Raw genomic sequence first — 16,645 nt, forward strand, 5'->3', positions numbered from 1 at the left:
GTGGCACGGCCGGCCCGGGGAGGAGCAGGAGAACTGGACTCGCCAGCATTCATCGAAGGGTCCCCGGAAGAAGAGGCGCTAAAGTTTGGCACATCACAGAATGATACCATGCGCCCCTGCACTCACCAGTGAATAAAAATCCCCGCTCCTTAATTTTTCTCAGTTTTTCATGGAATTACTGACTGGTTTGGGTTGGAAAGGACCTTTAAAGATCATGTAGTTCCACATCCCTGCCATGGGCAGGGACACCTTCCACTATCCCAGGCTGCTCCAAGCCCCATCCAACCTGGCCTTGGACACTTCCAGAGATCCAGGGGCAACCACAGCTTCTCTGGGCACCCTGTGCCAGGGCCTCCCCACCCTCACAGGGAACAATTCCTTCCCAATATCCCATCCAACCCCGCTTTCTGTCCGTTTGAAGCTGTTCCCCCTTGTCCTGTCAGTCCTAAGTCCCTCTTCATGTCCCTTGAAGCCTGTTTGGGAAGGAGCCGTGGGTCCTCTGCAGTAGTGGGAGGTACATCTGCTTGGCTTCACGTGGGAACGGCCTTTAGCAGCGCCGAGCTCTCGGTGACATTTTCCATCCACCCAGGCTGCGCCACGCACAGCATGCGGGCTCCTTCCGAGAGCGAGCGTAACGAGCGAACAAGGAAACTACATGACAGCTAAAAGGAAGATTTAGGACTCATTACAAAACAGAGCCCAAACATTAATCTTAAACATATGCGAGCAGACAGCACAGATGCCATCAGGAATGAATCTGGGGCTGAATTTCATCCACCCAGCTGGATGGCCGGGCACGGTGCTGGGGATGGCATGTAGGGACAAGCAGGGGACAAGTAGGGGACAAAGTAAGGGCATGAATGGCAAGAGAGGCTGTAGCTGTGAGTTCAGCACTGCTCTGGGTGTCCTGCCCTGCTGCTGCACTGCCCAGGACCACAAAACACTGTCGAAGAAGACTTGTCAGTATTTATGCAGTGAAGAAGTAAGATGGAAACAAGCAGAAGTAGCAGGCAGATATTTAACAAAGGAGCAGCTCCCACCAACGCAGTGAGGGCTGATCTCAACAAAAGTGGCTCCATGCTCAGTATACATAAAATTAAGCGGGAGTGGCCAGTCTGAGTGGGTGATGAACAGGGAGAAGGGTTTGATGATGTGAAGGGGCTTTTGCATCATGTTCCTCCACCTCATTCAGTATTTGCTTTTCTTATCACGTGTTGAGACTGGTAGCAATAAAACACTTGCTAACTCCTTTTCCAGAACTTCGGGGATCAAGTCTGAAAATGTTTTTTTATGGTTTCCCAGTGGAATATTTCAGCAATAAAGCTCAGAGTGTAATTGAATCCATTCCCCTGGCAGCCTTGGGCTCCAAGACTCAAGCAGAAAGTTGTTTTCTGTCTGCTTCTGCAGCTCGCTCCAAACCCAGCATTTTCTGCCTCTCATCCTCTGTGCTTCCCAACAGATGAGCTGGCTGTGGAGAATTCCCAGCACGTGTGAAAGCCTGTTGCTGAAGCACAAACCTGTTTTCCACAGAAGGTATTTTCAGTAATGGTGTTCAAGTAACTAGCTGCCCATAGGCCCTTGTTCTGGATAGTGCTTTTTCCCTTTGTCAGAAAGGGGGAAAAGAAAAGAAATAACTCAAACTTTAAATAACTGGCCAGGAGAGTTTAGTCTTCATGGACAGAAAATTCATTCAGTTCATCTGTGAGCTGATTTAATTTGTGGTTTTGTCTCAGATGTCAGTGCCTTTGCTACCCACTGACTGGGAGCCTTCCTGATGGGGATGGAAACCGTGGATAGGAAAAAATCTAATGCCCCCCACGGTTCTTCTGAAGCAAATCTGGGGTCCGAGCCATCAAGACATGTCAGTGTAGCAGTGCTAAGCCCTGTGGATAGACAGCACTTCCTTCACTCCCAGTACACAGGATCTGGCTGCAGTTACAGCCTTCTTTCCATGCAGCCTTTCCAACGCTTCACTGTCTGCTCCAGTTTGTTGCTATTCATGTCATATGCACCAAGGTTACCAATAACTTCAGAAGTTTGTCCCTTCCACAAGGGCTCTGCGCTGTCCTGAGCACCTGAGCCATCCCGGTTATTTATGGGTCTGCTTCTTATTTATCCTTCTGCCTCTCCTACCAGGCAAAGCACACAGGTGAGGGGCTTGCCCAGGGCCAGACTCGGTGTCACAGACACAGGATGATGTTCCAGTCACCCAGCTGTGCTTACAGGGACATGTTGGCTGCACCAAAGGTCTCCAGGAACACAAAATGGAGACCAGCTTCAGAGCCACCCTCCAGTTTCACGGGAAATCCTCAAATTCACAAAATCCTTATAACAGCAAGCATTTTTAACAAATATTTCACGCCCAAAGAATGAGCGTATCTCTGTAATATCATCAATATGCTCCATGTCAGAAAGTACCTGAATCACAGATGCCCTAAGCAGGTGAAGAATTGCTGTGCAGAGGGCTGAGATGAGGAGTGTAGTTCTGACTACATTTGGCATACAATGGGATTTCCACCAAACTTAAAAATCCCTCTTTTATGTCACAGGCCATTTGCTGCACACATGTAGCAGCTTTGTGTTTGCTGCCTCCCTCCCGCCTTGGCAGAGGGTGTGACACCTGATCTGGGCGCCCCAGACTGGGAGCAATGGAAACATTGATGGATAAAATAAATAGGGCATGAAATACATATGGGAGCCTGAATGTGCTCATCACTTTGTCAGCCACATTTGGGTCTGAATTGGGTTAAGATAAGCCCAGAGTTATTTGTCCATCATCCACAAAGCCCGAGCCAGCTGCAGACATGCCCCAAAGCATCACCCTACCTTGGATAAGCAGCAGTGCAGCACCCATGGAGTTGAGGAGCCCTGGGGTAAGGCAGCAGCCAGCAAGGCTAATTACTACTGAAAATTGGGGTGAAAAGATCCTTCTGCTTGAATTTCAGTTCTCAGCCCTATCAACAGCTAAAATTTCTTGATATAAGCACACTCTCCTCACCTCCACGTGACCTGTGACACTGTCCATGCATACCTGGCTGCTGCAGTGACTGTGCCGAGGTTTGTGTCTGCTCCCTCACCGGGCTCTGTTAGCTCTGGTTCTCCAGCACGGGCTCATGCACTTGTGATTACCCAGAATTTATGTGTTACCTGGCAGCAGCTGGTTTGCCTGACAGCGCTCAGCTTAATTTCCAGTAACACAGAAATGGGCTCATTTCAAGCTATACTGTTACCTAACAAATGGAAATTAAGCCACAGGTTGGCTTTTCCCTTATTTGTGTTAAACAAAACACGCCAGTGTTCCTTTCCCTCCTTTGTCTGGAGGCTATAACACCTCATCCCCTTTCACTGAAAGCCCTTGGTAGACATTAATTGCTCCCCAATTTAGCTGCTGCCACAAGGGTTAGGTCATGCTCAACCTACTTGCAGCCAAAGCATGGGATAGAGCCGTGCACCACCCGTTCAGCCGAGCAGGTAACGCTGTGCAGGGCAGCCTCCCCCTCCTCTCATCCCAGGAAAGGCAGCAAGCAACAGGAATTCAAAGGCAGATCTCCATACGGCTTTGCAAAGCCCTGGCCCAATTATTTCCTTTGTGCTCTCCACGTATTTTACAGGAGATGATTCCATACGTTAAAAGGCTTGGAGGGCCTATAAAATAAAGCAGTTATTGTTGCAGCAAGCCATGTTCTCCACCTCTCAGCATGCTAAGATCAGGGAAGCTACTCTAGTGCCAAAACACTGAAAATTTTGCTGTATGCTGCTAAATACCATGCTTAAAGATTTCATCTGGAATGAAATAACACACAGTTTGGCAGTCTTATAGCAGACACCCTGGCTCACAGAAGAACAGGCATAGCAGAGTATATGCACAGGCAGATTTTCCTCACAATGGCTACAGTGCTGCCAGTGCATTCCTGGAATGTAGAAATACACTGTCAGCGATGAAGAGAAGCATGCTGTGCCTAATGCACCAGAAAAGCTATTCAAGAACTCGTCCTTACATAAAAATAACTCCAAAGAGGCTGTGTCAGCTCAGCTGTGTAGCTTTGCAGGTATCTGTTTGCCGTGCCCTGCACACCTGGGTACAAACCCAATAGTTCTGAGTGAGGAATTTCAGTTCATCCCCTCATTTGCCCATTCATTTGACTCTTTGGGCTCACAGATTTTCACAGCCAGTGCAGAACTGAAATAATTCCAATACAAATTGTATGAGAGAACATTGTTTACCCAAGAGCTGTGTGGTGGGACATGCACGTCCCCACCCAGGGTATAATGATATCTGAAAGCTCCTTTTTAACATTGGTTGGAAAAGTACAAATTAAACAAACAAAATGCCACAACCCTGAATCTCCTTTGTTATAGATGTTAAACACCTCAAATCCTATGATACAATCAAGGCAGCTGGCTCTTCCCAGATTCCAGAAATGGTGTTGCAACCGTGGGTTTGAACTCAAGAAGGTGAGCCCATAATGCCAACAGCAATTTCAGCCTCAGTAATGCTTTGCAGTGATGCTCTCAATAATGATTTGCAGGAATATTCTCCTGGTGGTACAGAGAGCCTGTAATCACACGCTGCATCACTGCTGGCCCTGTCTGGAAAAGCAGCTGCCATAATTCTGTTGGTGTTTCTGATGTAACCCAACAGCTCTTAAAAAACAGTTGTAACTCCCAGAAATTCTTCATGTTACATCACAAAATTATACTGAGTTTCAAGAACAGAATATTCATTTCACATCTCCTAAGTCTTAAAAAAAAATTAAATTAAAAAATCAACTTTTAGAAAAACAGCCTATGCACAGCACTGCAGGCCAGGCTAGGGTTTGGAGTAACTTGGTTTAGTGGAAGGTGTCCCTGCCCATGGCAGGGGATTGGAATGAGATGGTTTTTAAAGTCCATTCCAACCCAAATAATTCTGGGATTTTTTAACTATTCCTGCTCCTTAAGGGCCATCAAATGAACATGCCTCTCTTGCAGATAACAAGCTAGCCACCAAAAGGGAAGTCAAGAAGTGAGGAAACATTATCCTTCCCTCTGAATTTTCTGTGTCCATTCAGTTGTGCCATGATTTTCATGTCTGGTATTTCTCACTTTTTAATCTCTATAAAAATGATTATAGGAGTACTTATTTCAAGAAAGTACTGTGATGCTGAAAGGGCAAAGGCTCTCTGTCTTGAGAACTCATTTACCTCACACTCTATCAGAGTCCCATGTGTAGAAACTCTCCTAGAACAGACATCTCAAATCAATAATTATTTAATTAATATCACTTGTTCACCTCTCTCAGATATTTCATCCTGAAATATCAGTTCTGTGATAAGCCCCATAAAGTTCCAGTGTAAAATGCTGCAAGCTCTTTCAGTAGCACAAACCCTGCAATAAATTCAATGGCCTTTCCAGGTAAATGTCTCAAAAGAGAATCCCTAAACACAGTTTTCTTGGCAATGGGAGGCATCAGAAGCCAGGTTTGAGTTGTACCAGCACAGATGTTGCTGGAGGTGCTTTGTCTGGGCTCAGGCACTAAAACCAATCCTCAATCTTCCAGGAATAAAAGGTCAGTCCTGAGAGAATTTCATCCTTCAGCATGCTGTCAGTGAACCAGGGAACACAAACCCTTTCTGTTCTGCCCACGTTCTATGCAAAACCATTCCAGGAAGGTTTGCCAGCTCTGCAGCATCATCCAGCCTAAACTCAGTCCTGCAGGAACAGCCTGTGGGCTCAGCCACCTCTGGGATCCATGGAAGATGCTCATTTTACTACCCACAAACCTCATATTTGACAGTGAAATCACAGACAGAGTTTTCAGATAGCAAAACAATAAGAGTGAAACGTGTTTCAAATGCTGCATTTATTCTCCTGCATTTAGTCTCGGGTTGCAGCTGGAACCAAGAGTCACACAAGTGGGTAGTCATGAAGGTTCCAGCCTTCAGGAACCATCATGGAGCATTCCCCCAACTTCCAGCAAGGACTTGCTCCTCCTAAATCACTGCTTATCCCATTGCCTCTTTCCCCATTTTTTTTTTCATTGAAATGCATCAACATTTAGAGATCACACCAAGATGAAATCAAGGACAGCCTTGGACAAGTCATTTCCAAATCCTCGTAGCCAAAAATACCCCCCTGCCTAAGTCAGTATTTGAGCAGCTTCCTAGACTCCATTATCCAGAAAATGCCAGATTTCCAACAAGAGCAGATTTTAAACAGTAAGCTTTTGGTTACCATTGCCTTAAAATAAAGCTCCTAAAACATGTTTTACAAGCATTTTTCTGCTCTCCAGTGACACCTGGAAGTGCTTGGGACTGAAGGAATATGCAAAATACAGATCAGATGCAGAAGTCAGTTTTTCAGACAATTTTAAGAAGCTTATTTTTCAGCTTTACAAGTTATATAAAAATAGTACCCAGAGAACAAAAACTAATAATAATGAATTCTTGTGAAGAGGATATGCCCTGACCCTTCCATATCTTGCGGAGTGGGAATCTACGGTTAAATCCCAACTAATTGATTAAAAGAAAATCCATGACAGTACTGATTTTATTTTCATCACATGATTAAATACACATCATGCCTTCATTAGCAACAATTACAGATGGGAATAAAACAGATGCCCAAAACACATCCTGCCAGAGTCCTTGAAAATTAAAATTTCCTTGTATTTACTCTACCTGATGCCAAAAATGTCACAAGCTTTTTACTGAGGCTGTTATCAGTGGTGTACTTTGAATCCTTTGTACTACTATGCTAAAAAACTCCTCTGTTTGGATTCCCAGTTACATTCCAGCTGGCTGCTGGGCAGGGGCAGAACACAGGACCACAACAGTTACCCAAATTGTAACAAGCCCTTGCTTTTGGCACTCAGGTTAGAGCCCAAGTCTGACCAAATATGCAAAGAATCATTGTGGGACTGAATTTTTTCAGCACTGCTGATAAATCATTCTCCCAGTTGAATATATTTCATTCTGCAAAAAAAGATGCAGCATTAAGATTCCTGCCTTGGAAACATCAACAGATGGATCACAGAGGGAGGACTCACCACTGTGCAAAATAATGCCTTGATTCCTATCCTGGGAAAGGACTGGAAGTATTTATTGACCCTTAAAGATCTCCTGAGCCCTGGGAACGAGGAGAAGCATGGAAAGTAGGAGAAGCAATTCCCTGATAAGCAAACATGACCTTGCCTGTGAAACAAAACCTGATTGCCTAAGAGGGCCTCCTTGATGTTTGAAAGAACAAGTTTATTGTCACCTGCAAATGTGTTTGTCGAGGCATGAAGAAATCTCATTTTCCTGCCTTTCAGGCAACAGCAATATTCTGAGATTACAAAACAGAAGAAATGAAGGCAATGAAATTTAGCAAAAGGATTACACACCAAAGTTTAAAAAATACATATTAAAAAAAAAAAAAAAGGAGCATAGAATGGATAGTTATGATTTTAATTATTTTGGATTTATGCAGTTAAAATCCATCCTGAGAAATTCACTGGAAAACTTCTTGTCATTGTGGCTCTAAAGACATTCCCATATAGCAGGTTAATAATGAAGGAGGCATATGTCACACACCAGAGGCTGCAACATCATACCTTTATGTATTCATGAGATCAGGGAAAGGAACTGACCAGGCATGAATACACTCAGGAAAGGGAGACTTAAAAGCACTCCCTCTGTGGGAAAAGAGCTGAGCTACTTCAGAGTAGACACACTTATGCTCAGTCTGAGAACCTTGGAAAATCTGAATTTAAAGTACCAACTGGTCCTTTTTAAAAGTGCTGTGGATTTTGTATTAATTTCCCTCCCTAACAGCTACCTCGTGTTCATTAAAGATCCAGCACTTACATTGCAAAAGCTTGTTCCCTATTCCACTGCACAACAAAGAAATGAGATTTTTGCTTTGTAGGATACCTTTACTTCTATAGGTCACTGCTTACCAGCACAGAAAATAAATATCAAATAATCTTTATGTTTCAAACACAAATACCACTCAGTTATATTGGTCTCTGTATTTAGCACATCTGATTTTCCTCTCTCTTACAAACTTGCAGCTTCCCTGAAACAAGTGAGGTTGTAGCAAGGACACAATTTATGGGCAAATTATGCAAAGCTGAAATGTTTCTAGGACAATGTTTTATAGTCCCTTAGAGCTCCATACATAGTATTTGACTGTGCACTCAAAAAGCATTTATTTACACACGTGTCTGAGGTTTTCCGTCAGGTTTAAAGTTCAGACTTTTCTCATTTAATCTAATTTGTCCAAGATGGATGGCCTCACTTTTTTCCTTTGGAAAACCAATGCTGTTACACTGTTTCCAATTCTTCCTCCAAAGCAAAACTTGGGTGTTGGCAGCTCCTCCAGAATTTCAAATCCTGCCAGACAGAAATTGAAATGCTTTTATTAGAAGGAAGTTGTTTTATTCGCCTCTTGGATAACCCTTTGCAAACTATTCTTTATTCGTCTGGAAAACTTGCAAGTCAGTTAATCTGTGAGTTTACAGGACTGTATTGTTACACTGCACCACTGAGTTATACAGCTGAAACTCTTCCATGGATAATAAAAATCCTAGCTGGCTGACTTGCACAAATTAATGGCAGAAAAGATGAGAACTTGCCAGTAATTTTGGTTCCCCAGAAGGGATGGTTGTTTCAGATCCACACTGAGTTTCAAGCCTCAGGGATGAGATTCAGGAGCTGACTGGCATGTAAAAAAACCTCCTAGATGGATCAAAAGTGATAGAAAACATCACAGACTTGCCAGTTCCCCTAAACGTGGGTAACAATGTTACCCCAAAATCGGAGCAACCAAAGGGTGAACTGGGTCTAGTAATCAAGGACCCAAAAAGTATCAGCCAGCCACACACACTTTCCCAGGGTAATTAGACTGACATTCCCAACCTCCAAAGTGTAAGGAACTCCATCCTCCCTCAGCACTGGCAAACACAGGAGTAGTAATTCCCGAGGAAAACAGAGGGAAGACAGGCTGGAGCATTTACTAATCGCTTCACCTCCTCCAATCCTGATCTGGGAAAGTCAATATGCTAACACACACATTAAAATTCCCTCAACCCTTCCTTCAGCAACCCCACGTTGGCAGAGGGCTCTGTCCAGCTGCCTACCTTCTCTGAACTCGTTCAGCAGCTCCTCCTTGGTCCAGTTGCAAGAGGTGATGAGGAAGAAGCCCTCTGGTTTCAGCACCCTGCCCAGGGATGCCACGTACAGCTTCCGCTTCCCCGCCGCGTCGCTGGGGTCGAGGCTTATGGCATCAAAAGTCCCCTTGTCAATGCAAATGTCAAAGCCTGACAGCTCAGCTGAGGGTGCCAGGAAGTCTTCTACCTAAACCAGAAGTCTGCAGCTGTGAGAACAATCTTCTACTCCTGAATCTTTAATGCAAAGCAAGACTTTAGGATACAAAGCTTCAGTCCTGACAATGGGTGTGCTCAGGGAGGGGTAACTCACAGTGCCATGGCAGCTTCTTTCTTCTCTACACATTGTGTGATGATCTATTTGCTGTAATCTAAAGCTCAAACTAACACACCTGAAGCTCATTCTTTAACACATTATTTGTACTTTGATCCCTGCCATGTGCCAAGCACTGCACAAATGCAGGAGAACAGACAGAGCCTGCCACAAAGAGATTTTACAGCTGACACACAGGAGCAGAGACATCACACAGGAGGGTAGAACAGCACAGCAGAGAGCTCAGGAGGACAACCAGCCACAGAATCCCAGCGTGGTTGAGGCTGGAAGGGGCCTTTGGAGGTCATCTGCTCCTACCCCTGCTCCAACAAGGCCTCTCAACCTTCCTGCTGCTCAGCTCATGGTAGGCATTCTATCACTTAAGGATTTCCTCCTCTACCTCAAGTCTGAAATTCAGAATGTAGCAGCTAAAATAGAGAACTTGCCACTTGGTAAACCACTACCCTGTTCCAAGCAGGGAAATTCTTCTTAGCCTTAATGACTGTTACAAACGAAATAAAGACCAAAAATCTTCCCATAAATAGATTTATTTGGGTAGAGTTCTCTCACAAATCAATCTCAAAAGACACCATTCGTTTAGTACACTGAGTACATCTGAATATCAATTAGCTCTTTTAATCTTGGGCTCAATTGCTTTCTATTTCCTCAATTACCTTTCTCTCAAGACTTACCTTTAATTTAATGTTAGACATCCCTTCTTTCTCTCTTACTTTTTCTGAAAGCTGTATTGCAGAAGGTGAATAATCAATCCCTGTGAGATTCATGTAGCCAGACTTTGCCTAGACAGAAGCAGAGAATCTAAATCAGTGTGCTAGCAATTGTTTTTATCCAGGCAGCACATTCCCTACCTATAATCCATCTAATCTCTCCTCTTAATAACAGGGAAAAAAAGACAACCTTTTACTCATTTTTATACCTGTGGCCATTACAAGAGCTCAATAGCTGAATGAGCTGAAATAACTTTATTCTGCCTAAAAAGCCTCACCAAAAGGACTGCTGACTGAAAGCTGGTTCACGTAAAGTGGAAAACTGAGCACAACTGGGAAAACTAACACCCTGGAGGAGAACAGGCTCTCTTATCTGCACCAAAAGTAACTTAGAAACCAGGAATTTTCAGTGATGACATGTGACAGATGCTTCAAAATAAGGGAAAAAAACCCTCTCTGACACGTACCATTGGAGATTTAGCAATTATTTAGTTCATAAACCACTTTAAGAGCCAGAAGATGTAATAGATTGCACCAGGACAGAAATCCACTGCAAAATCGTACATTTTTTCTAATTATTCATGCTAATGTCTATTTGAATACAACTATTTGCATGCTGCCATGTGTCTATATCAGCAATTTTCAGGCAGGTTATGCACCACATGTAATAGCACACAGAGAGTTTGTTAATCTAAGTTTGTTGGAGATAAGGATAACTCAGTTTAGGGAACTCAGTGTGATCCCAGCAGCCCTTTGGCAAAGCAGGTGGGCTCCTGGCATCAGCTGGAGCTGGGCACGTGGGAGGGGAGCAGGGACACACATCCTTGCTCTGAGGTAGAGGCTGAAGGGACCAGCTTGGGAAAGAAGGCATAAGCTCAGGGTATCCCATGTGTTTGGCAAGATCCAAACCTGATGGAAGAGCCCTGATGCTCTGGCCAGCTGCAGGCTGTCACAGCAGAGACAGGGAGGAGGCTGGGGTTTGGAAAAACACATGGAGTGCTGTTAAGCAACCAGCTGCCTGTCTGCTTGTTCCAGAGGCTGACACCCCAGGAAAACGATGAGGAGTTTCCACAACTGTCCTTCCTCCTTGCAGCAGCCCCTCAGGCCTGTGCTCAGTGCTAACCAGCTGTTCTGAGCTGAGGGCTAACTGCAGCTGAACACAAAGACACTGTTGTTTGCATGGGATGCAGAACATTTATTGCTCAGGCTCCTGCCCACGTTCCTCCCCGGAGCAAAGCAGGCTTCCTCAGATGCCTGTGCTGAAGGTTTGGGGGTGGAGGAGTAGTTCCCACAACAGCTCCTCTGTTTGCAAAGGAAAGGCTTGAGTCACTTCAGGGAGTTCCCATTCACTCCTCTGTTCTTGGGGGCAGAGAAGGAAGGTTTAAGAGATAAACAACATTAAATGCTGCAAAACCTGTAGGGCCTGACTGTGACAGGAAGGGATCCTTCACTTGTGCCAAACGTGACCACGCTGCACCCTGCAGCTGGCCTGCTGCCCTGGAGGTGGTTTTACAGCACTCTGCTGCTGCTGCTGCTTGAAGCAGCAGATTGAAGAGCAGAAGGAGTTTGGAACATTATCAGCTCTGAGCCGGGTTTAGGGCTGACACCCCCACTTGGTGAATACTCTCCACTTCAGAGATTATTCAATCTTCAATATTGGTGGCTCCCACATTACTTATAAAAATAAGAGGAAGGCCAAAGCTTTCTGTGACAGCAAGGTTTCCTCAGAAGAGCTGGAATTTTTGGAAGGCAAAAGAATTATGTCACGAATCCAAGCTTCCAGATCCCTGAAGTTCACAGGGGTAGGACTACAGCCTACTAAAGATATAAAGACAGCAAGGGGTGCCAGTTATATGATATTTATGTACTTTCAAGTAGCTCCCTTGCAGAGAGCTGCTACTAATGTCCTCTATGACTGACTTTTTTCCACTATTGCCATTTCTATCCCATGATGGAGTCCAACTCCAGTGGCAGAACAGCCCAATGGTAGCTGCCAAAAGAATTCCAACTTGATTTCCAAGCCTTGCAGCTAACACACAAAAAATTCCTTTCACATCAACTAAGCAAAATCCTGAATTATTCAGCAAAAATAAACAAGGTAATTTTTGAAGCCACTTTTCAAGAGGGAACTGGACTGGCAATTTCCTATGAAAGAAACCACAGTACTGTGAGGAGCTTAATGTAAGGGAGGAGGGTGCTCTCACAAGAGTTAATAGTTTTAAAAGCTATCAAGCTGTCATTTTCCCATTACAGTATGAAAAATCAGTTCCCATTTGCAACTGGAGTAAGTATAAAATGGAAGTCTTACAAATAAGATTTTTCTGTTGGGTATTTCAACGATGATAGAGCTATCACTGCTCTCAACAATCACCATTATCAGGCTAATTTCTCTTAGTGAGATGAGCAATTTCTGCTTTTGGTGACATAAATTCTCCTGTGCTGTGGTGTAGCAGCCAGTCTCCATAAAGGCTTTAAAGTCTTCTAAAATCAAAGTCCACATTAAAAAAAAATTCCACTTCAAACCAGACTTTGGCTTTCAGTACTTCCAATTCCTACAGGAACTAATGGAGCCAAAGGGGAATGCAAAACAACAGAGGCTATGACAATTTGACAGCCCCTTTCTTACCAACTCCCCTGCAGTATTATATCCAAAAAAAATCAATCAAAATCAGGAAAAAAAAATACTGGAACTCCTGAACATCTTGTGCACAACAAAAATATCAGAACACTTAGAGCACACCTGATCAGATTTCCCACCCAGACACAAATGGACGCTTCTTTAAAAGAAGTGTTAATAAATTTTACATTACTTACATAAAGGCCCTTGGGTTTACCTACTTTTTTATATCAACAATGAGTGTTATTATCAGAACTGAGTGCAGAGAAAGAGTCTGGCTTTGTACATGAAGGTACTTTGTGAATTAATCAACTTAATTTCCTTATCTGGGGGAGTTTAAACAACACAGGGAAAAAATGCAGTTTTAAATGTGGGGAAACAGGAAGGTAAAGGTAAAACAAGGGATGCTCAGGCTGATTGATTTAGAGTAATACTTCAAATTTTGAAGCCTGAAGTATTGACACTTTTGGTGTTTCACACAGGTCACAGCTCCCCATGACTACCAGTGCCACTTGTGAGAACTGTATTTAAAATCCTCTGATTCTGTATAAAAAAATACACAAACTTTGCAAAATACCAACCAATTCAACCAGTAAAACACCGTTGCCAGTCCCAATGTCAAGCACAGAGCTGTCAAGGGGGACCTTGTGCTTTTCCAACCACCTGATTATGCGCACCATGCTTTCTTCTCCAAACCTGGAAAAAACAAGGGCTCAGGTAATTAAACCAAAAAAAAAAAAAAATGTGCAAAAGGTACAGCAAGTTTATGTCATCATTCACTCTCTCCAGCTTTTGCAAAGCCCTTTTTACTGTTACTAAAGGAAAAGCTGCCATAGCTCATATTTCATGTTTGCTTTGTTCAGATGAAAATTAATCCTGCAGCCTTAAAATTCACTGAAACACCAACTCTGGCAGGTGAAAACATCCATATATTAAAAAAGGAAGCAGCAAGGGCAACTTGTGTAGTTAAACCTGAGCTCAGGGATAAAAAGCACATTTGCCAGCAACATACAGCTCAATTACCAGCTCAATTTCTGTGTAATGACACTTGTCCAAGTGCAGCTGAGCAATCTTCACTGTGAAATTGGGCCAGAGAGGAACTGCTGGTTTCAATGGTAAAACTCCCCATCATTTTGTCAGCAACTCGTTGAATTGCCGGCTGTGGTTTTGCAATGTCTTTTATGGTAAAGAAATGACAGAAACACTCTGCAGAAGTTATTTTGTTTACCAGATTTCCCCGGTATCTCCAATGTCTTGAAAAGTTTGCAGTTCTCTTTCATACGCAGCATCCCAGCTGGAGTTGGGGGGAGAAAGAAAGGAGAGGATATCATAATTAATACTGGGAAATATTTAGGTTAAAAAGGGATGGGAAGAAAAAATGAAAGATAGATTTAGGCTAGGTATTTGGAAGAAATTGACTGTGAGGGTGGTGAGGCATTGGTCCTTAGCATAAGAACATGAACATGTGGGAGAGAGTCCAGGGAATGCCTGGAGATGCTCCAAAGGCTGAATCCAGGCTGGGAGAGCGATGGGTGCATTCACCTGGAGAAAAGGCTCTGGGGAGACCTTAGAGCCCCTTCCAGGACCTAAAGGGTCTCCAGGAGAGCTGGAGAGGGACTTGGGACACGGGATGGATGGACAGGACACAGGGAATGGCTTTAAGCTGGAAGTGGGTTGATTTAGATGGGATTTTAGGAAGGAATTGTTCCCTGGGAGGGTGTAAGGCCTTGGGACGGGGTGCCCAGAGCAGCTGTGGCTGCCCCTGGATCCCTGGCGGTGCCCAAGACCAGGATGGACAGGGTTTGGAGCAGCTGGGACAGCGGGAGGTGTCCCAGAAATGGCACCAGATGGGATTTAAGGTCCCTTCCAACCCAAACCATGGAATGAAAAGCGAAACCATTCTACGCTCTGCGCAGCACTGCCGCTCTGCAGAACCACAGCTTCTCTAAGCAAATAAACAACACATTAAACCAGAGACCGCTTTGCGTTGAGACCTTAAAGACCTTTAATCTCCACTCCCCGCGCCGTGGGCAGGGCCACCTCCCTCAGCGGGGCGGCTCCGAGCCCCGGCACCCACGGCTCCCTCACTGCCCCGTGTCCCCCTCACAGCCCCGTGTCCCCGGCACCCACGGCTCCCCTCACTGCCCCCCGGCACTCACTGCTCCCTGGTGCCCAGCACCGAGGGGCTGAAGGGCTCGTCCGCGGGCAGCGCCATGCCCGGCCCGCCCCGGAACCAGCGAGCGCTGCGGGCGGAGCCGCGCTCGGCGCTGCGGCCATGCCCGGCCCGCCGTGCTTTCTGATGTTTCCTAACCCGTTCCAATGTGAAAAGTGTTCCAACGTGTTCTAATGTGAAAAACAATGTGAAAAATGCGTATTTTGTGACTGTCTTTTCGCAAATGTTACCATGAACGTTATATGTGCAATGTTGGCTCGGCGATGCGGCCGTGAGGGGAGCGCTGCCCGCTGCCCAACCCGCCGTGCTTTCTGATGTTTCCTAACCCGCTCCAATGTGAAAAGTGTTCCAACGTGTTCTAATGTGAAAAACAATGCGAAAAATGCGTATCTTATGATTGGCTTTTCGCAAATGTTACAATGAACGTTATATGTGCAATGTTGGCTCGGCGATGCGGCCGTGAGGGGAGCGCTGCCCGCTGCCCAACCCGCCGTGCTTTCTGATGTTTCCTAACCCGCTCCAATGTGAAAAGTGTTCCAACGTGTTCTAATGTGAAAAACAATGTGAAAAATGCATATTTTGTGACTGGCTTTTCGCAAATGTTACAATGAACGTTATATGTGCAATGTTGGCTCGGCGATGCGGCCGTGAGGGGAGCGCTGCCCGCTGCCCAACCCGCCGTGCTTTCTGATGTTTCCTAACCCGTTCCAATGTGAAAAGTGTTCCAACGTGTTCTAATGTGAAAAACAATGTGAAAAATGCGTATTTTGTGACTGGCTTTCCGCAAATGTTACAATGAACGTTATATGTGCAATGTTGGCTCGGCGATGCGGCCGTGAGGGGAGCGCTGCCCGCTGCCCAACCCGCCGTGCTTTCTGATGTTTCCTAACCCGTTCCAATGTGAAAAGTGTTCCAACGTGTTCTAATGTGAAAAACAATGTGAAAAATGCGTATCTTATGATTGGCTTTTCGCAAATGTTACAATGAACGTTATATGTGCAATGTTGGAAAGTGATGCTGCATTAATCCTCTTAAGTAGCGTGTTAAATGTAGCTATAGGTTGCAACGTAATGCTAAAATAGAAACCCTGTGTAGATTTTTTTTTATAGAAGTAATATAGAAATAGAAATTCTGTATAGAATTTTTTACTAGCTCAAGCAAGAGATGAGATAATCAAGAAACTTCACAGAGATGGCAGCGAAGGGGGCCCATAAAAAGTTACAGCCTCCTTACCAGAAAAGACATTCTTCCACCTTCTCTCCATCTTTTTAGAACCAACAAGGTTAAAGAGAAGAAGTTGAGAAAAACCCAGAAAATTTCTTAATTTGCAAGGAATTTATGCATCATGTGTGAGATATATGAATATGCAACAGGCTATTGCTTTTAAGGTTATTCCTTTGTTCACAAGGGATGCTTTTCGTGACATAATGTCCAAGAGCATCCAGACATCCGTAATTCTTTTGCTTTTTTTATTATCTTGTAATTATCCTAACTCTCAATTTTATTACTCTAATTGCATTACTGTTTTTATAACCATTTTATTATTATTAAACTTTTAAAATTTTTAAAAGCCATGTGATTGGCATTTTCCACAATACCAATCACTTGTGGATTTTTTTTTTAATCTTAAAAGTTTATTAGTAGTGAAATAGTTATAAAAAAATAGTAATAAAATTAGAGTAATAAA

General features: G+C 44.2%; 1 protein-coding gene across 1 annotated transcript; it reads right to left on the reverse strand.

Moving 5' to 3' along the window:
- Nucleotides 1–6,510: 6,510 nt before the first annotated feature.
- EEF1AKMT2 (EEF1A lysine methyltransferase 2) lies at nt 6,511–15,014 on the reverse strand. Its single transcript, XM_021526380.3, has 6 exons — nt 14,945–15,014; nt 14,014–14,079; nt 13,367–13,481; nt 10,133–10,240; nt 9,101–9,317; nt 6,511–8,354 (listed from the first exon to the last, which is right to left on the reverse strand). Exons 1-6 carry the CDS (start codon nt 14,998–15,000, stop codon nt 8,227–8,229), a joined length of 690 nt encoding a protein of 229 aa, XP_021382055.1. The 5' UTR covers nt 15,001–15,014; the 3' UTR covers nt 6,511–8,226.
- Between the last annotated feature and the right edge of the window lie 1,631 nt (nt 15,015–16,645).

Source organism: Lonchura striata, chromosome 6 (genome assembly GCF_050655825.1).
Source record: "Lonchura striata isolate lonStrDom1 chromosome 6, ASM5065582v1, whole genome shotgun sequence".
NCBI lineage: Eukaryota > Metazoa > Chordata > Aves > Passeriformes > Estrildidae > Lonchura > Lonchura striata.

Bases quoted from the DNA above. Each gene is read 5' to 3' on its own strand.
- EEF1AKMT2 (XM_021526380.3), bottom strand. From the start codon at position 15,000: ATGGCGCTGCCCGCGGACGAGCCCTTCAGCCCCTCGGTGCTGGGCACC. The intron at 13,482-14,013 runs GTAAACAAAATA...TGTTTTTTCCAG, and splicing joins GGAGATACCGGGGAAATCTG to GTTTGGAGAAGAAAGCATGG. The intron at 10,241-13,366 runs GTTGGTATTTTG...GCTTCTGTCTAG, and splicing joins GTGTTTTACTGGTTGAATTG to GCAAAGTCTGGCTACATGAA.